General features: G+C 31.1%; 2 protein-coding genes across 3 annotated transcripts; both read right to left on the bottom strand.

The window, feature by feature from the left end:
• Positions 1-7,599: 7,599 nt before the first annotated feature.
• On the bottom strand, positions 7,600-11,799 carry LOC113511472 (40S ribosomal protein S12, mitochondrial). The gene is made up of 4 exons (XM_052894777.1): positions 11,426-11,799; positions 10,330-10,496; positions 9,402-9,565; positions 7,600-7,729 (listed from the first exon to the last, which is right to left on the bottom strand). Exons 1-4 carry the CDS (start codon positions 11,493-11,495, stop codon positions 7,648-7,650), a joined length of 483 nt encoding a protein of 160 aa, XP_052750737.1. The 5' UTR covers positions 11,496-11,799; the 3' UTR covers positions 7,600-7,647.
• Positions 11,800-14,558: 2,759 nt separating this feature from the next.
• LOC113521878 (uncharacterized) lies at positions 14,559-21,062 on the bottom strand. Of its 2 annotated transcripts, XM_052894757.1 has the most exons (7): positions 20,906-21,062; positions 20,627-20,688; positions 18,924-19,045; positions 16,718-16,850; positions 15,353-15,413; positions 15,085-15,111; positions 14,559-14,700 (listed from the first exon to the last, which is right to left on the bottom strand). In XM_052894757.1, the coding sequence occupies exons 1-7, from the start codon at positions 20,908-20,910 to the stop codon at positions 14,571-14,573; spliced, it is 540 nt and encodes a 179-aa protein (XP_052750717.1). In that variant the 5' UTR covers positions 20,911-21,062; the 3' UTR covers positions 14,559-14,570. The 2 variants fall into 2 exon arrangements, with proteins under 2 accessions (XP_052750717.1, XP_031766903.1); XM_031911043.2 differs by lacking the exon at positions 15,085-15,111 and having other exon boundaries at positions 20,906-21,058.
• Positions 21,063-23,895: the final 2,833 nt, after the last annotated feature.

Below are 23,895 nucleotides of genomic sequence, written 5' to 3'. Positions count from 1 at the left end.
TTACGTCTACGGTCTTTAAATTTTTTTTGACATTATCACCATATGAACCAGATAACTTGTTTATTCAGCTTCAAATTCCTTATCTTCGATATGATCATTTTTCGCAGAGATATCGGACTTTGAATAAAAAAGGGTCATTTTATCTTTGATTAATAATATCTCTGCAATTAATGATCGCACAGAAAGTTGAAGGTGGGTCCAAAATCTTCAATAAATTTCCTACAAGGATGAGCCATTGTTCTTTGAAACAATTTTTTTTCATTCTTGACATGTTTGAGAAATGTAACAAAAATAGGATTATTGTAAAGTAAAGCGCTAAATCAAAAATATTGAGGAAACCCCTAATGTTAAGTGTGCCTTTTACAGTTCAATATACTCACAAAAATCCTACAAAGTTTCAATTTAATCGATTGAAGTATCGAACATCGATGTTGAGCTTTCGAATATAACGTTTTACAAATATCGATCATCCCTACTGCCGAATGTATTGTATTGTCTAGCCTACCATTTTTTTTAGTAGACGGGGATTGTTAAGAACAATAACAATAAAATTTGTTGCAAGAAGGGTAGAATAGGCATTCGTTATCTTCCAGTCAAAGATATTTTTGATGAACATTATCAATTTTTTATTATGTTTTTATAAAAGAATCTCACCAGGTTTCCTTGTGGAGTCTGCACTAGCGTCTTTGTTGACATTGATACCTTTAATATATTGTTAGTTATTGGAAATAATGGCCAATTATCAATCGCCTAATTTTATTAAATATATTTTATTAAAATACATATATTCAATACATAACTAACTATAATATATAACAATTGCATAAATATGTTAGGTGGAATATATTAAAAAAAAATTGTATGTGTAATATGGTACTAGTTGAGACTTATAATATGAGCTAACGAGCTCCCTTCTTCAGTTTTCATTTTATAATATAATATGGGGCTTTCTAAAAAGTGCCAACAACCATTTAAAATGTTATTTTTGTTACTTGAAATGTCGTATTATAGTACTTTTAAATTTTATTAAAACACTCATCAAGTAATCATACTGTTTGCGTATCTATTGACTTTCAAATAAATACCGTGTTGTGTTAAGCAGAAAAAGTTATATTTGTTTGTGTTTCTTATTTAGCCCGTTTAGCAAGTTTGCAAATTGTGTATAAAAAAGAAAAGGGTTATATTGCAGTGACTAAAAGTAACGGTCCTTCCAAAAAACCATATTATTATTAACTAGCCGTTTCCCACGGAGTTGCCCACTTCTATGTAGTTCCCGTATATTTTGGAATTTCCATTCCCATTGGAACCCTTCATGAATCCAGTCTTATATTGTATTGTATACTTAAATGATAATTACGTATCTTTACCAGAGGGAGACTTTGTACAAAAGTCGATTGCTTGGGTACCTCTATCCCATTCGTGTTTCTACCGTGAAGCAGTTGTGTTTGCATAGCTGTGTTTCGATTTGATGGGTGGGATATGGCGTGAATTTACAGGGTACAGAGGAATAACACCTGTGTCCTCAGGAATGGCTACGCATGTCCATGGTACTGCTCATGTCTATAGGCGACGGTTACCACTTTCCATCAGGTGGGCCGTCAGCTTGTTTGCCATTTTTTAGTTGTATAAAAAAAAATCTAATACTACATTACATACTACTACATACTACATATAACATACATACTACATTATAGTATTTTACAGCGTTTTATATATGGTTCTTTAAATTGATATAGCTTTTTTATTCATGAACCGATTTAAATAAAACAACGTATTAGTGAAACAACATTCGAATCGGTTAAGCTGTTTTTGAGATTAGCGTGCACAAAAGTACAGACAAAGAGACATAGAGACATACAGACAAACCGATAAATCGATAAAAAATCTAAAGATTATTGTTTTGGGTTCTATTGCGTTCAAAAAACCCTAAATAATAGTTTTTTTTTATATCTTCCATGTATAGACCAGTTACGATTTTATTATATGTATTGATTTATAATATGACTTTTTGGAATGTTATTATTATGTTGTTATTATATATAATAATAATGTTATATAATATTATCTTGGCTAAGGTCTTATTTATCCAATCGTTGGTTCTATTTAGTTTTGAATGCATACCATTCCCCTTTCCACTCGGTAGTCTCGGATATTCCTCAAGGATTTCATTTGCGCCTGATCTTTTTTGACATATTTATTACTGACATTGTAAACTGTTTCCAAATTTCTGAGTTATATATAGTCGCGGAAGACTTGAAGTTTTCCAGATTAATTGCAACTATTGAGAATGCATTAAAGTTTCAAGACGACTTAAGTAGACTATACAAATGGTGTCTCCAAAATGGCACGATTAAATTCGTGCCATTTTATAATACACTAAAAATTGTTTTAATATGAAGTTTGACCTAAATTGGTTAAATTTATTTTTTTATTTATAATATTTATTTTTTTATTCATAGAAAATACTTAGACTGATACAGTCATACACGTAAGTACAAATGTTTTTGTTGTGTGGTAATCAAATGCATGACTATCGCGTCGCTAGATGAGGGGATGTAAAAACCACTAGGTGTAGGCGTGTTTTGAAGTGTAATAATTCTTTTACTTTCTTTAACTCTCTTTGCGAGAATTTAACAAAAAAATATTATTATGAGAAATTAGCTATGTATTTACCGCGCTTTTGAAAGAAAGAAATATATTGTAAAGTTTTAAGTTATAGGATAAAGGCCGATGTTTTGTGACAGGCCCAGATACCGGTATGTTTCAGCCTCGGAGAGGGTTTTGATATTGGAGGGATCCGTAACGATCCCCTCAATTATTATTAATATTATATATATATATATATATATATATATATATATATATATATATATATATATATATATATATATATATATTACGTAATATGACAGTATAGTATATTGTATGTGCACATAATAATTCCAATTAAAAAATTAGCGTTTTTAACGTATAGATCAAATGTTATTTCACGTTGATTTGAAATACCTACAATTAAATAACAGTGTAGTACTGTCCCTCGCTAGTTATTACATCGCAAGTTTTAGAGCCTAAATTATAAGCTTATATACCTATATTTCGTAACACTATATTTATCACTGTTAACAATTCACTTTTGCGCCTTGCGTTCGGGTCACACATTAGAGAGACTATGTCTAAAGCAAAGATTTCAGTATAGTATAGATGGAATGCATAATTTACATAGTGTGTTTCTCGTTCTATTTATGACATTGCCAATGCGTTAGAGAAGGATAGACATATAATAAAAACGCATCTACCTTTTAAATAGTCCGTAGAAGTCAAATTCATCAGGATATGTCACACTTGGTTTTATTGGCCGTATACTAGTACAGTATTATATCGTCATAGTCGTAGAATACTGACGGATCTATATATGTAATATTTGTCAGATCCGTCAGTATTCTACGACTATGACGATATTATCTGTGTCGATATTCAGTCGATACAGGTGAAAGGTCAAACACTAGCGGAATAAATTTTTTGTAGATTTGCCCTTGAAATTGCTATTGGAGGAGGTTAATCAAACTCTTAGTAATCAATTTAATTAAGTTTATTGGATATTTTTAAGTTTAGAAAAGAAAGTAACATAGAACCCAAACTTAGCAAGAGAATAATATTCGGCCACATTCTTGAGTAGACCTTGTAATAAAGTAAATTTTAATTATATATAGACGTAATTCATATTTCAAAATAAAAAGAAATATGAAATACAAAGCTAAAACTGTCAAATCATATTTGACATTATTATTGTTAGTTTTTTTTTTTGATGGGTGAAAATGGTATAGCCCCGCCTGCGCTAACGGGATACGCTGGCGGAGCACCAGTGAAGGGTGATAGATGAGAATGAAAACAGGCCAGTTAGCCCATCATGATGAATTCATTAGGAATTAACCATGATAGTTTCCAGGGGGAACCGCGAGGTGGTCGACCTGGTTGGGTATATTGCTAGCAACAGGATTTTCAGTCTCCATTACTAACAATCCATTTCCCCCTATTTTTGTTAGTTAAGTTGGCACTATTGTGATTTCATCATCCAATAAATTGATAAAGGTGTTTTTAATAAAAAATAATTCCATACATTAAAAGCTGGTATAAAAGTTACGCAATACTGGGTATATTTATTAGTAAAACAATCTCTTAATTTTGTCCATAGCATTGTCATCTATGGAATGAAATAAGAAACTTTTGTTGTATTAACTATAATCGAATGGATCAACTCAAATAAGTTCCTAAATTATAGATGTCGTTTACCCTTATTAATAAAATGAATTTTGACAATATCTATTGATGGCATTGCTATTAATGGCATTAAGTTTTTTTTTTTTATTAACAAAGTAGTTGTTTGAAAGAAAAATTAAATAAATACAAAAAAAAAACAAAGTCGTAATGTTAGACCATCTAACTTATTTGTTACTGCGCTGAGGTTTGAACTCGATGTAATGCATCTAGACAGTTACGAGTATTTAACTAAATAGCTAACGCTAAGTGTAATGCTGTTGGGATTATGAGACTCATAATACGTGAATAGCCAAATAGCTGGCTATTTAGCCGTTAGTCGCTTATTACACCATAAATAGCCGTATAGCACATGATATACTTGTGTAGTTACCGTCATGTAGGTCCGGCATACAGTAGGCCACCCCCTTACTTTTTCCGTGAGTGTCGTAAGAGGCGATTAAGGGGACTTAAGGGATATGATGATGATAATACTTGTGTAATTAAGAGTTTTGTTAAGTTTTTATTAAGTAATAAATGTAAGTTAATCCGTTTAATTAATAAATACCAGCATATTAATCTAAGTGCATCAATATAATTAGCTAGCTGTTTGTTACTTCGTACGCATGGATTTCAGAAGTAGGAAAACCAGTAATATGCACCACTCCTAGATGGCGTATCAAGATAAAACATGCATCAGATTTTAAGTGAAACTATCAGAAATTTTTATCAAAAATAATTTGCGGAGCAGTAGTTTTTGCATCATACCGTACATACAGACAACATTTCAAAAAAATATTTTATTTACCAACTATCGCTCTTATATCGATATATTTTTCTTTAATATCTCCGTATCATGTACAGACACAGTCTAGGTATAATTTTATTATAACAGTAAGGTAATTGTAATTAGAATAAGTATTCCTATCTATCGACGGTGTATGTTTATGACAAATTTGTAAATTGGTGCTAAGCCTATTTAAGTAGGCACTTCTTTTTTTATTTTTATTGTACAGTCTATTTTTGTATATTTTTTTATGCAACTTAGAATGGCAAACAAGTTGAGAGCCCACCTGATGAAAATGGTAACCATCGCCTATAGAGCAGTACATGAGCAGTACTATGGACATAACAAAATACTGAACGCCTACCATGAAATGTTTTCTGAAATTTCGGTTCCGAATGAAACACAAATTTGATGTTAAAATTACTTAATACTTACCGTTTAAAAACATAAAAAATGCTAAAGTATAGTTCCTTTGTACTTTTATGGTAGGATTTATGATAAACGAAACGTTAAGCTCCATTTACTGGGTCGATTTCGGTATGAACAAAAACATGAAATTGAGTCCGAAAATTCGGAATTTCATTTCATGGTAGACCCCCTGTTTCGCCCATGGTACCTACCCCATGCGTTGCAATTTCTGAGAACTCAGGTATTATTCCTCTGTACCTATAAACTCACTGCCATATCCCACTCTTCAAACCAAAACACAGCCATGCAAACATAACTGCTTCAAGGTAGAAACATGAATGCGAGAGAAGTGCCCAAGCAAACAACTTTTGCACAAAGTCTCCTTCAGGCAGGCTGGTGGCTGTGATAATAACAGCAATAGCAATATCATCAGCTGTCGAACAGCGATAGGTTTATGCAGCAACTTGAAAATAGGTGGCAAAGAGTCTAAGTTACTAGCCAGTCTTAATTGAAGTAAGAGTGATGACGTTTGTAGCGTTACTATAATAATGTTTACTGTTACTTTATATAAATAAAAAGTAAAATAAAAGAACGACTAATCTGCTAAGGATGGGTTGTTAAAGTTGACCTTAATAAAATGCATATGTGCATGGACTTGAAAAATCTTTCCATTTCTCTCATCATTTAATGTAATGATTGATTGGATTTAGAATTACTATATATGATAAAATGATAATTTATAATAGTTAAACTTGTTTGCCATTCTAAGTTGCATAAGAAACAAAAGTTCTCGTAATAGAGGGATTATGTCAATTGTATTGTTTGATAGAAGGAAGGAGGGGGAGAGGTAGACCGAGACATAGTTACATCAGGCAGATCAAGGAAGGAGTTGGTGTCGTCTCGTATCAAGAGGTAAAGAGACTTGCTGAAAATCGTAGTGAATGGCAAGAGCTCTACTGACAAGAGCGCAGCTCTTAAATGGATAGATAGATAGTTTGTGAATAGATTCAGATACCTAGAGGGATTTGCTTTATTGAGCGCCAGATAGCGGTATGAATTGTTGACTGTCAAGTTAACAGACTATCAGTCGACATTGCTGTGATGTGAATGAAGATTTTTTGTACGACGAATGCGGGTAAATAAACACGAAAACAAATTACAAAAAAGCTTTTTAGTATAATTACTCTTTTTTATATCCTTTTAGACATTACATGATGTCTAAAACTGACATATATAAGCAATATAATCTTAAGTATTTGGATCAGATTTAAAATAATAAACGCAACAGTTGCTTTACTAAACTTTCCATTTTCATTAATCGCAAAACTTGTAAAGCCATTGAAATTATTATTGTTTCAAATCAAGAAAATATTCACGCTCTAAAAAGGGTTTTGTGTGGTCACAGATAATATAATACTATATTAGGTCTGGTGAAACACGCATCCAAATCTTAAGACCAGGAACATATTTCCGAAGTCAATATTACTTGTGCAACGCCTAAAATAACAAATGCAATAGTTTCCAATTCTCCGAAAATTAGAAAATATACATTTATCTTGTTGTCCGGCTTAATGTTATTTTTTGAGATAATTGGTAATTGCTGATGCTAAAGTCTCCCAGAGGACAAGTTTGCATGTGCACGTTACATGAACACAAGCAAATATTCTGTTCTGATGTAAATCAAGAGCGTTATCGTTTTGTATAACTTGCAATGCCACAAGGGTTTACTTGTTAATATAATATTGAATACATCCAAAACTCCAAAAATTATCCAAACTCCAATACAAATACAAATATAATGAGTCATCATCATTAAATTTTTTTGTTATTTAGCATAATTTATAAAAACAACTTCAAATGTTAGGTTTATACAATACGCCCGATACGAATATAACCTTCAAGAAAAGAGCATATTCCTTTTTAAAAGGCCGGCAGCATACCTGCAATGCCGTTGGGGTTGTGGGTGACCATGGGCGGCGGTAGTCACTTACCATCAGGTGAGCCGCATGCTCGTTTGCCCCCTGTGTTGTAAAAAAAATTTCTTCTTTTTTAAAATTTCTAAATTAGATATAGTATAAATATAATAATAATTTTTCATCAGCTGTGTGTTGAATAAACAAAAACGAGAGTCATAAATCAAAACTACAAAATATTTAAACTATGAAACTATATAATTTAACTAATGACGAACGACAACTTCACGCATTCTGCTTCACCACGTGAGATAGATCATATTTGCCGCGTACGCATTTGAGTTTTACACCAGGACAGTCCTTTAGCCTGAAAATTTAAATAAAAAAAATTATGTAAATAGAAAATTGTGACAGTTCGTCATAGTCGTAGAATACTGACGGATATATATATGTAATATTTGTCTGATCCGTCAGTATTCTACGACTATGACGCGTTCACAGGCTTCCAAGTCTATTTATTTTTCCTAGTTTTATACTTACAAAATGTATTGTTAGTGTGTAGTGTAGTGTTAGCTAGATTTAAATTCACGACAATTGAGGTAACATATTACGCCTAATCTAATGGTGATAAGCTTGAAATAAGTAACTGAAATAGTAATGTCAATAAAAACTGGATGTCTAACATAAAATGAAATTCTGAATTTTCAATTTCTGAGTTATAATTAAAAATTATTTTGGCCCTTATAATGGAAGTATCGTGACCAATTTATCGTTGAATTCGTCACCATGGGCTTTTTTTTAAACGGGTGATAATGAAATGGTAATCCCGCCCGCGTTATCCCACCAGTGGAAATTAATAAATGAGAATGAATACAGGTCACTTGGCCCATTATGAGGAATTTGACAAAAATTAACCATGATGGTTTCCAGGGGGACAGCGTGGAGATGGTACCTGATGGTACGCGTACCTGAGATGGTATATTGTTAGTAATGGGACTATTAGACTTTATTACTAACAATCCCTTTCCCCCCCGTCACCACGGGCTAACTGATTTGTCATTACCCTTTCCCCCTACCATTAACATAGTTTTAATGTTAGAGAGAAAGGGATTGTTAGTAATGGGGAGGTTAGTCCCTATTCCTATCAATATACTTTATCTCCACGCGGTTTCCACTGGAAATTATCGTGACTAATTTATCGTTGAATTCGTCACAATGAGCTAACTGACCTGCCTTTTCGTACTCACCTGGTGCCCCGCTAGCGTATACCGATAACGCAAGCGGTGGTACCATTCCATTATCACCTATTAAAAAAAATCATAGTGATTGGTTAAGTTGTCAAAGCGCTATAAGGAAACAAACAAACCAACTTATTTTCACATGTATAATATTAGTAAGGATTTGAAACAGAAAAATAAAGCAAACTATTCTTGATACATCACACAGCGCCATCTACTCTCAAATTAAGTAAAGTTTATATTATGACATTAGAAAAATACTTATGTACATTTAAAATAACAAAAATTATATTAACCTAATTTACTTTATTACATAATCAAATTATATTATCCTATTATATAATCTGTGTACATTTTAGTATAACCTAATATATATAAGTGAATGTACAAAAGCATATAAATAAATAAACAACACAAAATCGCATAAATAAAATAGTACGTATATCAGATAGTTTTGTTTACGCGATATGGAATGGCAAACTAGCTATTGGCCCACTTGATGGATTCCTGAATAGAATGGTAAATATTATCTATCTTTAGGGAAAAGAGATAGTAAATAATGCGAACTACCAGTCCCATCGCTACCACCCTGGAACCCATCGTGCTAAATTCCAAGTATATTCATCACAACGGGTTTATTACCCTCCTTTTCATTTTCATCTATCATCCCTCATTGATGCCCCGCCAGCATACTGTTAGTGTAGGTAGCATTACTACTACATTATCATCCATTAAAAAAGAAAAATAAAATTATTGCTCATCTGTAGAGTACTACTACTTTGTAATTAAAAGTTTTTATACCTTCCAACCCTAACAAGTACAATGTTGTGTTCTTGTAAGTTGTGCCCAATGCCTGGTACATATGCTATCATTTCCTTTCCGTTGGACAAGCGAACTAGCACACATTTTCTGTTTGCAGAGTTAGGTTTCTTTGGTTTCTTGATTAAGGTTTTTAATACTACACCCTGGAAAATTAAAGTGAATATCATTGAAAAAATTTGACATTACTTTCTAGTCCTAAACTAAATACAGCTTATATTATGGGTATTATACAATTAGCCTTCTACTTTGTTAATATAGATTGAAAAGTAGGAGGAACCAATGAAATAATTAACCATTTTTACATGGCATATTATAATAAAACATACCAGATTTTAAGTTATTCCTTCAGGAATACAACTATTAAAAGGCATCATTTATTTTATACATATTGGCCTACAAGGACATAGATTACATAAACATCTATATCCATAGATGTGACCATTGTCTATGCAGCTTTCATGCTATTAATATCCAGATGGCCATGATATCTAGACATTTTTTTATAATTTTAGCTGTTATCTGTCCACTGTTGAACATATGCCTTTCCTATAAGGGGAGTTTTGCCAGTAGTTGCCACGCTTGGCAGGCAAGTTGGCAATTGCAGTTAGGCTTTTACAGATGTTTTAAGAGGGATGCTGCTGCCCATCCCTTCACCACAAGCTTCCATGGGAAAGGAAGGGGTGGTCCATTCTATCCCGGGACCAACGTGGCGAAAAACATTAACCATTTAATTTATTAAGTATAATAAGTTAATTTAATTATTAAACTTTTGCAAATATGAAAATTTGTAAAGATATTAGAATATGATAATCATGTTGTTTGTTTTTGAATGATATTTGGTACACACATTGTTCAAAGAAGATACAGGTTCCATTTTAAAAAAATTTACAACTTATTTTAAGTTTACCTTTGCAAATGGGTTCCCATTCAATGGATTTCTAGATTTCCTCTGTTTAATATGCGGTCCAGTTCTGTGCATTTGGGCCAATGATGCCATAGTACGAGCTAGAAGACTCAATGGAGAGGTATTCATTGTTTGGATAATGTTTGTAGATACATTATTTAACACTGGAACTAAATAAAAAAAATAAAATAAAATCAATAAATAATATACATATTTTAGTAGTAAATGCACATCCTACTTCATTTTCTGCTTGCCTTATGGTTGACTGGTAGAGAATGCCATTAGATGTTAAGTCCGCCCATATTTACACTTATTTATATTCAGTGGCCTAACTATACCATTTAGGGCTTGTGGAAAATTCTTTTGATGGGGCTCTATCATTTATTTTTAAGTAAAATAAAATACTCAGGTACAAGGTAAAAAAAAATCTGAGCTAGCGGTCGGTTTGAGCCGGGGCTTTTTAGGTCGGGGGCCTGTGGCATTTTGCCAGCTCTACCACCCTATTGTTACACCACTGCTTATATTATATAATTGTGCCATAAAGATTAAATAAATAAATTGTAACTATCCCCAACATTTAATGTGTCAAAAAAAAAAATGTAAAAATAGACAGATTTTTTTCTTAAGATTTACAATAAGTTCAGGTACAGACTTAGAACAGGACCTTCTGGTGACAACTTATTAGGAGTTTAATTCCAATTTGACTTGTAAGTATAAGTTTTAAACATATTAGGTAACAATTCTTGTTAGTTACATTTAAAATTAGTGGCCTGTTACTTGTTTTTTTTATTAAATTAAACTCTAATTATTAAGCTAAAAAAGTATAAGAACGATTATATTAAGTGTAACTAACTATAAATATGCGGGGGAAAGGAAGTGTTAGTAATGGGGTCTAGCATTCCCATTGCTAGTAATAAACTCTATAAGGTCACTCTTCACGCGGTTCGCCCTGGAAACCATTGTGGTTAATTTTTGTGGAATTCGTCACGATGGGTGAGGACTGGTACCCCGCCAGCGTATACTGATAGTGTAGGCGAGATTACTATTCCATTCTCATCCATTAAAAACTATAAATATGCAAATTTTCGGCAAAAATTACCTTTGACTTCATTATATTGTGATTTGATTCCCATAGATAGAAGTTTGATTCCTTTCCTTAATATATTCATTTTTAATAAAATATATTAGATTACTTTAAATGTAATATAGAATGATAGAATTAAATAATAAAAATATACACAGTATTGTGCAAATTATAACCTATAAAATTGTTGACTTTTTTCCTGTCAATGTCAAAGTGTAATCTGTAAAAGATATATTGGTCTAATATTGAGAGCTGACAAGTTTAACGTTTTATTAAATTTCCCAAAGTTTAGGTACACTTCTTGATATCTGATGTGTAATTAATTATAAATAATTTTATACGCGACAGTAGTGAGTATAAATTAAAATTACTTATTTAATATTTTTTGGGAAATTATCTTCATCACTTAATTTTCTGAATTATTATTATGAACCTTCCTTTACTTTACAGTGGAAGGACTAAGCTTATATCACAGATTAGTGATTGCTCTGAATGTAGATAGATAGATAAATATTATTTCACTAGATGGCGCTTAAAATCCTAATTAATTTAATCCTGTATAGTGATGCATTCATGTGCTAGATGGTTCTATACGTAATTCAATTAAAGTATTTTTCGTTCGTATGCTTTTTACATGAATCTTCGTTAAATCTGTTTTCAATGGGCTTTCTTAATTGAAAGGAGACACTAAAAAGTTTATCTAACCTAGCTTCTGTTCTGTAACTTCAGAATCGTCCATAAATTTATTTGTGTTTACCCTTAAATTGTCACTAATCTAAATTTATTAGTGGAGATAAGTATAAAGAAGTCAAATATTTTCATTTTACACCAAAGTTTTTTTTTTAATAAAACGTTTAATGACTATTTTACTTTTAAATGTGGTGACTTTGAGAACATCCGTTAAAATGAACAATGTGTCACATTTAAATGACTAAAATGTGTGTAAAATAAATAAACATTCATTTGTAACAAAAGAAAAAACTCATATTAGATATAGGTTATTAATAATTAAGTTTGAATTAGAAACTTTAAAACATCAGCCAATTTAATTAAAAGATAATAGGTTTGCCTAACCAAAATATAAAGGTAGGCATTAATATAATGTTACAGATTGTTTCTTTTGAGATAAACATATCTATCTCCCTTTATTATAAAATTAATTTGCCTAATATTATAAGTAAACAAGATCTAAAAGTAAACTAAAAACAACAGTGAAAGTTATGACATTTTCACTTAAATACTACTATCGTTTACATTTTTAAAAGCATGTTACTCTTTCTTAAATGGGACATAGTCTATATTATTTCAACAAACTTTTTTGATTACACATTTTGAATGAAATACGTATTCCTAGGATCATCTATTCTTGCGACAGTTGAATGAATAAAATAACAGGTACAGTACTGTACAGTGACTTTAATTTTATTTCTCATACATTCAGGATTAAATTAAAAACTTCTGTCGTAATCTCTCCAAGTTTTATTGGGCCGCTTAGCGAATATTTGACTTTTACATTTATATTGGAATTTTACCATAATCCCGGAGAAGTCGGCTCGACTGATTTTACGTTATAGATGCTTGAACAGTGTCTAATATCATTTATAATCCATTTTATGGGTTCACGTTCAGGACCAAGGATATAGATCCCGATAAGTCTGTATTCTGTATCCATAAAATTTTATGTTATTATTTTGAATGTCCACAATATTATTTGCGTAGTATTTTAACGATACTATATTATAAGCGCGAGTTACTGATGCTCAGGTGCACTAAAGGAACAATTGGTTGAAAACGGGTAAATCATACAGCTCGAAGAATAGACGATCGTTTGGTGGAAAGAAACTTTTTCTAGGGGCGACCTCGAACAGGTAAATTTATTATAAAGCAATGCATAGCTACTAGAAATAGTGTCGATATTATGTTTTATAGATAATCATAGACGGTGGCAGCGAGTTCCATATCAAATACATATAATTTATTAAACTACTTACTATAACAATATATATACATATATACATACACATACACATACACATATATATATATACATATATATATATACACATATAATATACATACAAAATACATAAACATACACATATAAATACATACATAGCGCACTGCCTGAACGGAAAAAATGGATTTGGTGTAATGGCCTCTATTAATTTTCTATCATCATCATTGACATTATAGCCATTATCTGTCCTCTGCTGAACTAAGCCACTCGTTTACGGCTGGAGATATGTTGAGAGAACCTTCCTAATAATATATCAAAATCGACAGTATTACCATGACGGATATCGTCGGTGATTTTGACAAGAGCAGTAGTCGTAGATTGGGTTTTTTAGGGAGAGGAAGTATATGTGCGTTTTTCCAGACAGAAGGGAAAACTCCCGAGGACAAGGAATTATTGAAAACCAATGCCATAAAGAATGGTCCGCTTTAGTGGTGTTATCAATAACAGCGGAAGAGCAGAAACGCCTGGCTGTTAGTCACCTTCAGGATTTATGAAAGTGGCCGTTGAGCTTCTTATTACAGTGATTTCTAACACGTATATACTGTTCACGATATTTTGTGGGATCAGATTTAAATTTAGACTTGCAATGTATTTCATCTGTCAACCAAGGTCGTTACTCCATCTAGTGATGAGATTATTAAATATTACGATCTGATCATCAACAGTATTGGCACTATGAACTAATGCCCAGTCCAGATCCAGTACTTCCATAAAGAATGGTCCTGAGTCACCTGGTCCACTGACTACCTGCAATGTATTTGAGGTCGTTACTCCATCTAGTGGGAGGTTGTCATACACTGCTTTTGCCTGTACGGGGTTGATTTTGTTTTTTTTTTCTATAAAATATAATAATTGTTCGATTCTACATAGTTGCATCCTTATCGTTTATTGATGTATTGCCTTTGCCATTTGCTGAATATAATCTTTGACTTGTATGCAATGGAAACCGAGTTTACTGCTATTCTCAGATTTTTTAGTATCGACTAGAATCGAACTCACGTCTCACTCACTTGCGTCGAGTTAAAAGAATCGCTGACAAAGCCATGACGCTATAAAAAAAAAATCAAGTAACATTTTATGTACGACGACGTATTTTTATAATAAACACAGGATTGAAATGAAACATTGTATGTAAGTACTTATTTATTGATTTGTAGAATGAGTTTTAATGTTAATTTCGCAAATATATGGCTGGTGAAGATGACACCAGTAGGACCTGAGACCAAAGTTTGCCGCGTCAATACCCACACAATGCGGCTCTGCTGGATTAGAACTGTAAATGACCACAAAAAATGAATAGAAAATAGTATTCAGAGAAAAGCTAATGTTTATTTTATATTCAAAGTCTTGAAATATAATAGACCTTGGCTTTATACAAATGCGCTACATAATTGCACCTATTGTCCAGTTTATTTATTTATTTTACACTTTATTGCATTAAATAAAAAATACAATAAATATTGATGAGAAGGAAGAGATACAAAAGGTGGCCCTATCGTTAAGCAAATTCTTTCCGACAACATTTGGGTAGAGGACATTGAGAAAAAGACAGTTCTTAAGTTTACTACAGGATCTTTTGGTTTTTTTAAAACAGAGTTTTGAGAAAATAAAAGAAATCTATGATTCAGATACGATACACTTTAAAAACAATCGTTACCTGACGTGGACTGATTGGTACATTAACCTGTGGAAAATATAAGTTATAAGAAGAAGTAAAATGTGAATTACACGCATCACGCACTAACGAATGTACTGGGGTTGATTTTCCTTTAGTATCATTTATTATTATATAGCGATCACATTTTATGGACTGTTTTCTTTACATTGTTATATTGATTTGTCAGTACACATATAGCGAGGTTTTTTTTAGTATATATCTACATGTCTATAGTAGGTATCTGTATGTCGATATAATGAGCACTCACCTGATTATCATTCCATTGTCTCCGGCCCAAGTATGAAATCCTGTATCCTCTATGTTTTCATCTATAATAATAGTATATATAGAGTATAGTATAAAAATGATATAAATATATAAAAGCGCAAAGGAGAAAAATACGAAACCAACTTTTATATATATATATATATATATATATATATATATATATATATATATATATATATAATTCTTCTTTGACTATATATACTTCGTATATATATATATATATATATATATAAACAGGGGATATATATATATATATATATATATATATATATATATATATATATATATATATATATATATATATATATAATGGGAGACAGGCGTACAGATATGTATGTATGTATATATATATAACATAATAGTTAACTAATAGAAAAGTATAAAAGTGCTTCGTGAAGACTACATATTACTGAATACTCTATTTAGTAATATGTAGATACATTGTGCATTTATTTGCATGTATCTATTTATATAATATTGAAAGTCATCAAATAATTTATAGTTTTATGCACATGTTTTCACGAAGCACTTTTATATCAGTTAACTATCATGTTTGTTTCCGTAAAATTGGCTCACTGATCTATATTTGTAAAACCCTGTGCCTTGGTAATCGCTTATGAACTTCCGTAATACAGGTTCGCCTAGTGCAGGGTCCAAAGTACTCATGTTGTATATTTCTTGTGTTTAATAAATAAATACAATATGGAATGGCAAAATAATGTGAAATAGAGCCATGCGAGCAGAGCTGCTTTATGATAGGTAAGAACACAAATGGGACAGACTTTCTACATTCTCCTTATGGTACACAAATTAAGCGAAGCTATAAATACTAGTGCTGTGTGGTCCCAGCATAGAATGGACCACCTCTTCCTTTCCCGTAATTGTCTGACTAAGGGGTGACTAAGGGGATTTAATGGTTCAGTGTCTCTCTTAAAACATTACCAAAGTCTAACTACGGTTGCCAACTCGCCTGTCAAGCGTGGCAACTACTGGCTAATCTCCTCAATAGGAGGAGGCCTATGTTCAGCAGTGGGCAGTTAATGACTAATAGAATTAATGAATCAATAATATGATGATGAATGAATATAATGATACATACTTAAACAGATTTTTTTTGTAAATATATAAAAAAACAACCAGTCCAATATAAACATACATTTAAATGTTGCAACTATTCGAAGGCAGTGTGTTAAATTACTACACCATCAATGTCCCCGATATCTTTTCATATATTTCATAAATCAAAGTACCATCAATCAAAATGCCGATAAGCAATGCTTTGTTATGGTAATCTGAAGTATTGGGAGAAGCGCGTTATTTATCAAATAAAGGAGTTTATACGTACCATCGATGTTTGTCCATGTCGTCGAGTTAACGACGTTGTATACGCCTAGCCATACAAGTAATTTATATTTGCTACCAATTATGTTCGGATATTTCATAGATCGTACAATCTTCTGAATAAACGTAAACTGCGCCTGAAGAAATATAAATATTTTTACTATAATTCAGAACAGAAAAAAATAGCTAGGTATATACACATATTAGACCTATATATATATACCTATATTAGACCTATTGAAAGGGAACACCTACTAAAACTTTAGGAAAGTACATGACATTAAATTAAATAACTAAAAGAGCCTACAAGACAAGTATAAACCTCTTTTAAACAATTTTTAGGGTTCTTAATTTTTATTTATATTTTTATTATATTTATATTTCTTATTTATTTATTAATAATATATCTTAAGTGATATCTTCGCCAATTCTGAATCGATTTTCATAATTCCTTCTTTTAATTGATACATAGGGTTTAATATCGTATTGGTGCCTTTTTGATAATATCATGACCCAATTTTCTGTTGCTTTACGAAGGAAAATTTTACATATGTAATCGTAAAGTATACAGATATATAAAAGATTAAAAAAATATTTTCATGCTCCTTTGCATTCAAAATGTGTTTGAAGAAATATTGGTATAGTCGAATGCAACAAGTCCACTAACGCATCTGTTTGCCCCTTTTGCGTTATCTAGCCGGATAGTTAAGTCGTATAAGTATTTTTTTAAATAAATAATTTATTCACGAAAAAAAGCTATTAAATGAGTCTTCTTCAATCATTACATTTTTAGGCATTTATATGAACAAACTTTTCAAATATATTTCGAACTTGTTTGTAACAAATAGATATCTGTATTCATTGCAATCTAATATAGCGAATCCTAGTAGTTAACTTAGACATGTTCCTCTTCCAATGCTAAGTAAGAGCTTAGCGAATGTTTAAATTTATTTAGTGGAAGTTCCGATGTATCCTTGGGGATTTTATTGAATTATTTAATGCTCATTCCCATAAAATACCTATTAACTTTTTCTAAACGGAATAGTTGGAACAACGGCTATTTTATTTATATCTAGGTAAATTTTTTTTATTATATACAAAACCTAATTATATTTGTTCTCATAATTGAATTTTTCCTTGAATTTGTTTCTTTTATTATTATTTGTACGTCAGTAATGCTTTTCCGCCCCGGGACCACGAGTTTTTGTTTAAACTAAAAATATTTTTGCCTAAAGTATTAAAAATATATATAATTAATAGATAGGTCTTAAAATGAATCTGAACAAGACCAAGATAATGTTAAGTCTAACATGTCTAACATCCATGTTCCACCTATACCGGTTACCGGAACATTATCTTAAATTATATTCGAGCTTGTTGATTAATGGGACATCTTGTCAGACTGGGTAAATTCATTTTATATTGAGAAACCAGTCAGCGAACCCGTTTTGGTTTGACAGCAACACATTGTTTTATCCAAAATATCTACTTCAATGTCGAAATGTTAATAGTATGCTTGGAATTTTACTGGGGATACCCGCAGGTGATATAGTCCAAAAGGATCACCAAAATGAAGTGGCAATACCTTTTGCATAGTTGAAATAACCTAACTCGGCAGAGTATAAGGGTCTAACAAATGTAGTGTAGGGGTTTGTAATAGATTATTGATCTTGTAATAACGATGCCAGACTGCAAGTGCGTAGCATATTATTAATTACACAGTATCATTGAAGTTTTGATTTCACGTTTGTTACATTTCTTATTTTATTTTAATTTCCATATTTTGATTGGATTACATTAGTTAAGAGTAGTAGAGAGTAAGAATAGTGTGAACTAAACAAACTTCTTAATTTTAAACAATTAGCCCACATTCGGTTGATGCTATAGTTACTTGGTACTTATAAATATAAATTACTCCATATTTAAACTTATTGCTACAATAACAATTATTGTATGTAAATGTAAATGTAAATGTTTTATTAAGTAATTTTGCTTTCCTGTACAATGTCAAATTTTAAGTTTCACGAAATTACAAATTTAATAACAACTTTGTTTATATACCTTATTCGAGTTTGCCACTATAAAAGATTATTATTAATATTATAACATATAAAATACTCCTAATAGTTTAACTTTATTATTATCTTTTGTTAAATACAAGTTTGAAATGATCAAATAAAATGAATAGTAAAAAATAAAACAATATTTACCTCTGATTTGGGTACCGCTAACTTAGCACCAGTTTCAACACATTTATCCCTAGCACGAGCCCAGGGTTCAGCTTTGTACATTAACTTATATCCATATCCATCTGCTTCGTTTATGATGTATTCTGTAAAGTTATTTGTAGATAGGTATAATTCAGCTATCATTTTATATAAAATAGGTAGTTTTCATTGACTAAACTACGATATGTCGCGCCTGTTTTATTTGTCACATGATTATTTGTTCAGATTTATTTAAAACTAACAGATTTTTTCATATTTTTTTATTCTTTATTGTACACAATAATAATTAAAAATAATAGTGCATAAAGGCGAGCTTATCTCTTAAATCAGATTTTTTTATACGTTTAGATTAATTGTGGATTTAGTACGAAGATAGATAATTTTCTTAAACACATTGTTATTAATATACATATTTTCTTCTTTTTTTTCTTGAAAAATAACATGGACAATTCTTAGCGAATTAACTACGAAGGGCTAACTGACCTGATTTCATTTTTATCATTTCATCCTCCATCATACATACATTATGTGTATTATGTCATGGCTGTGTATAATTTCATCTTCATACATAAAACGCATACATACATACATTTGTATTTTATGTCTTATTTCTCTATTTGATATTAGTGTGTATAATAAAGTTATAAAGTATAAAATAAATTACAAATAAAAAAATGTAAACTACATGAACACAACTGTAGTCGATCAGTTTATAACGTCATATAAACAATGGATAGTTTAATCAAAAGAAAATATACAAAGTTTATTTCTGTAGTAGTTGAGATGGTAAGTGGGTGATATTGACAGTATTTTTATGAACATGTCAAGTTCTAGCAATCCAATGAATAATTTTCTATGATATGCCGTGACATTCTCTCGATTAGATACACTGCGGTTTATTATATATTTCATATTTTTACTTCTCCAACTATGTAATAAATATTTTATATCTAAAGAAATTTTTTTATGTAAACAACAACATTATGTAAAATATTTTGTAGGACGATATTTTTTACATTTTAACTTAATTAAGTACATAGCTATTTATAATAATCAAATTTTAAGTAACTTATGTACGTTTTAAATTATTTTTGATAAATAGGCGTTCAATGATGTGACTTTATATTAACCTAAAAATTTTTTTGATTAATACATCTCTATATTGGGGGGAAAGGGATTGTTAGTAACTGCGACTGAGACTGACTAGTTAGAGACTGAGAATCCCATTGCTAGCAATATATCCAACCAGGTCGACCTCCTCGCGGTTCTCTCAGGAAACTATCATGGTTAATTCCTGATGAATTCATCATGATGGGCTAACTGGCCTGTTTTCATTCTCATCTATCACCCTTCACTGGTGCTCCGCCAGCGTATCCCGTTAGCGCAGGCGGGGTTACCATACCGTTTTCACCCATAAAAAAATACATCTCTATAAAAGAGAACTTTTATATTATCTATACATAAATATTAGTTGTATTCTGCAGTTGCGTCCATAGTCGCATCGTGATGTTGAATAGCCCATAACCTTCTACAAGAAATGAATAATAGCTCATTGAAAATAATAAAAAAAAAAAAATTCCGATTTCAGAAATAGTTATTACTATTATTGGGTAATTCCAGAGATAATACGTTCAAATAAACAAACTCTTTCATTTTATATACCTATTAGTATAGATTATACATACCTCCTGGGACATCACTTCGGGTATATGCAGCCAAAAAGAAAACCATCAAAATAATGTATAGCCTGAAAAAAGATTATTATATTTATATTTAGTTTAATATAAACAACAAACATTATTATAGTTAATGAAATACGGTTCGTTCAATTTAGATTAATGATAAATTATTTTACATAAAAAAATTTAGATTAACACACGAAGCAACATAGCAAAATTGTTATTATTAAATACAACTATTTAATTAAAAGTTCTCTTCATTCTCCATAATAAAAAAGAACTTACCTCATTTTTTTCTACACTAATAACAATTGTTATGTGAATTATTGTAAAACGAAGTCAACGCACCGTAAGAAACGTATAGAAAGTGGCAATACGTGCCGCAGAATGAAGAAATGGAAACTATAAATGAGTAATGCAGTGACAATGTCCACATGGAAAAGTTTACATAGCGAAGGATAAGTATTACCGTTGGTTTTATCTAGAATAACTCATATATGCCATGGTCACTTCCATAAATATCAATGGAATAGATTAAATCATATTTACCAAGGTGTGTTACGCCGTAATAATTAGGTATGCTTATATTTAAAAAAATATTACTATATATGTCGTGTGAATTTTGAGCGTTATGTTTACCACAATGGTGGTAATTGCCTTTGATTACTCAAGCAATATCGTCATCATCTTATACATCGTTAACTGCCCAATCTAGAACGTAGGCCTTCCCCATATGAGAAGTTTGGCTAGTAGTTGCCATGCTTAGTAGGGGAGTTGCCAATCACAATTAGGCTTTGGTGATGTTTTAGTAGGGACGCTGCTACCCAGCCCTCGATAATTAAGTTCTCTTACACGCTTCTTATGGCACCCACGGGAAAGAAACGAGTGGCCCACTCTATGCTGGGACCACATAGCAACCATTGGGTATTACACTCGTTAGCATTTTAATTTACTCGCTATTTGCCACGGCTTTGATTGCATCAATCAGTACATATAGTAATAAAGATTCGTTCAGCAGTTTAAGCATCCTATAATAAAGTTATCTACGATTTATTATTATCGTAATGTATTGTTAACATCATAGATTAAATTCATGTTTGGATGTTTGTCAGCAGGCGGCTTAATCTTCATATTACATCTTTGAAGAGTAGAGACGGGCCAGGTACTTAGTTTAAAAAGTCTTTATTCTTTCATACAATACATTGCTTCGTCCACTTTCGTCTGAAGCACCTAAACCGGTTTTTAAACCTTTTAATTTCTCTCTCAAACTTTTTACGACCTGACTGAAGGTCAGTCTGTTTGTTTCAATAGTACCTACCTGCATCTGTCAACTTCCGCATTTCGCATCGTCCTTATTCTTGACATAATATTATCATCTTTAACAATAATATTATAAACATGAATGTTGTTTTGTTTGTTAATTATTAGCAATCAAATGAGTGAACCAATCGTCTTAAATTCTGCATACAAATGGCATTTGATTTTTTTTTATACAACTTTGAATGGCAAACAAGCTGATGGCCCACCTGATGGAAAGTGGTAACCGTCGCCTATAGACATAAGCAGTGCCATGGACATAACAGAGTATACTGTTTCGCCCATGATACCCCCCATGCGTTGCCATTCCTGAGGACTCACGTGTTATTCCTCTGTACACAGTAAATTCACACCATATCCCACCCTCCAAACCGAAACACAGCCATGCAAACACAATTGCTTCACGGTTGAAACATGAATGGGACAGAGGTATCCAAGCAATCGACTTTTGTAGAAAGTCTCCCTCTGGTAAAGATTTGATGAGGACGGATATACATTTTCCTATTTTTTAGTTACTTTTATCTCGGTCAATGAATATAATTATCTCGATTAGTTGTTGCAGGTAAAGACTAGAACTTCATCATAATCGTCATTTTAGCCATTATCCGTCGACAACGCTAGAACTTATGCATTATTAATTAAATAAAATATATAGTTTAAACATAATACTTATTAGTAATTAAGTTTAAACTATATTTATTTATAAACACTAGCTGTAACCCGTGACATTGTATGCATGAATTACTATAAAAGAATTCTGTTTTATTTATTTATTCATTATTATTTTATTATTATTTATGCTAAAAGCATTCTCTACTAGTCAATATTAGGGAAGGGTAAGAATACTCAAATTAGGTACTAGTAATAATTGATATACATACATACTTAACTTTACATATATAAACATATAAATATATATTTATATGTTTGTATAAATATACTTACACATATATAAGATATACTATATTAAAGACGAAAAAATGCTTAAGATTAGATGTACAAGTGTGAAGGGAAAGTGTCAAATAATTAATTATACTAATTTCAATAACTGCTTAAATTTTCTACATATAGTTATAAAAAATAAATAAAAGTAAAAATGTATTTATTACCAAAGTATGTTTTTATAAGCACAAAGTTTAACACTGATCCATATATTGTACCATAGGCTAATTTTGTTTAAGGAAATAACGTTATATATATATGTAGGATTTATATTTAAATAAACACAACTTTTTAAATTAGAATGTAAACGTGATGTAAAACGCGATTAATGTTTTAATTTGTATAAAATAAAATATTTAAATTAGCAGAAAGTTTTGGGTTCGAATCGGGTTGCCGGAAAGTTTTTTAATCAGTTAATAACTTTTTGTAAGTGTTTGTGTTCATGTTTAGAGTAGTTTTTTTGTCAATAATAACTAAATCTTTTTTAAATCAATAGTATTAGTAATATCATTACATAGTATAAAATAAAGTCGTTTCCCGTCTGTCTGTCCCTATGTATGCTAAGATTTTTAACACAACGCAACGGATTTTGATGCGGTTTACTGTAATGGATAGAGTGATTCAAGGGGATGGTTTGTATGTAGAATACATGCATAATATAGTAGAAACACTGATAATTTTAGATGTTTTTATGATATATGGTGATATGCACCCGTTCGAAGCCGGGACAGGCTGCTATTCTGAAATAAAACTCTGTTTTAGTATAGAACACTAAAAATGTATAATGTTACTCGTATGATAATGACATAAAATATATTAGTTAGGTTCAAGAGTTTCAGAACTTTAGCTTTATAAATTAATAAAAAAGACACATGTTTTTTAACAACATATTTATCAACTGTTAATTTATGTTTGGTAATATTTTAAGTTCTCCTAATACTAAAGAGTCAAAGGCCGCCTATCTGTTACCACTGCGTGACACCATCTCACTTTTTTACAAATTTATATGACAAATA

Source organism: Galleria mellonella, unplaced genomic scaffold (genome assembly GCF_026898425.1).
Source record: "Galleria mellonella isolate WM207_F2 unplaced genomic scaffold, CSIRO_AGI_GalMel_v1 utg23, whole genome shotgun sequence".
Taxonomy (NCBI): Eukaryota; Metazoa; Arthropoda; class Insecta; order Lepidoptera; family Pyralidae; genus Galleria; species Galleria mellonella.
The sequence above is the reverse complement of the archived record's forward strand: the minus strand, read 5'-3'. Positions and strand labels throughout refer to the sequence as shown.

What these genes read in the sequence shown, in the direction of transcription:
- LOC113511472 (XM_052894777.1), bottom strand. Translation starts at nt 11,495, where the DNA reads ATGAATATATTAAGGAAAGGAATCAAACTTCTATCTATGGGAATCAAA. An exon ending in ATGGGAACCCATTTGCAAAG is followed by an intron (nt 9,566 to 10,329) that starts GTAAACTTAAAA and finishes TTAATTTTCCAG; the next exon opens with GGTGTAGTATTAAAAACCTT. An exon ending in GTACTTGTTAGGGTTGGAAG is followed by an intron (nt 7,730 to 9,401) that starts GTATAAAAACTT and finishes TTAAATTTTCAG; the next exon opens with GCTAAAGGACTGTCCTGGTG.
- LOC113521878 (XM_052894757.1), bottom strand. An exon ending in CCGAAGTGATGTCCCAGGAG is followed by an intron (nt 19,046 to 20,626) that starts GTATGTATAATC and finishes ATAACTTTACAG; the next exon opens with AATACATCATAAACGAAGCA. An exon ending in GACAATGGAATGATAATCAG is followed by an intron (nt 15,112 to 15,352) that starts GTGAGTGCTCAT and finishes TATTTTCCACAG; the next exon opens with GTTAATGTACCAATCAGTCC.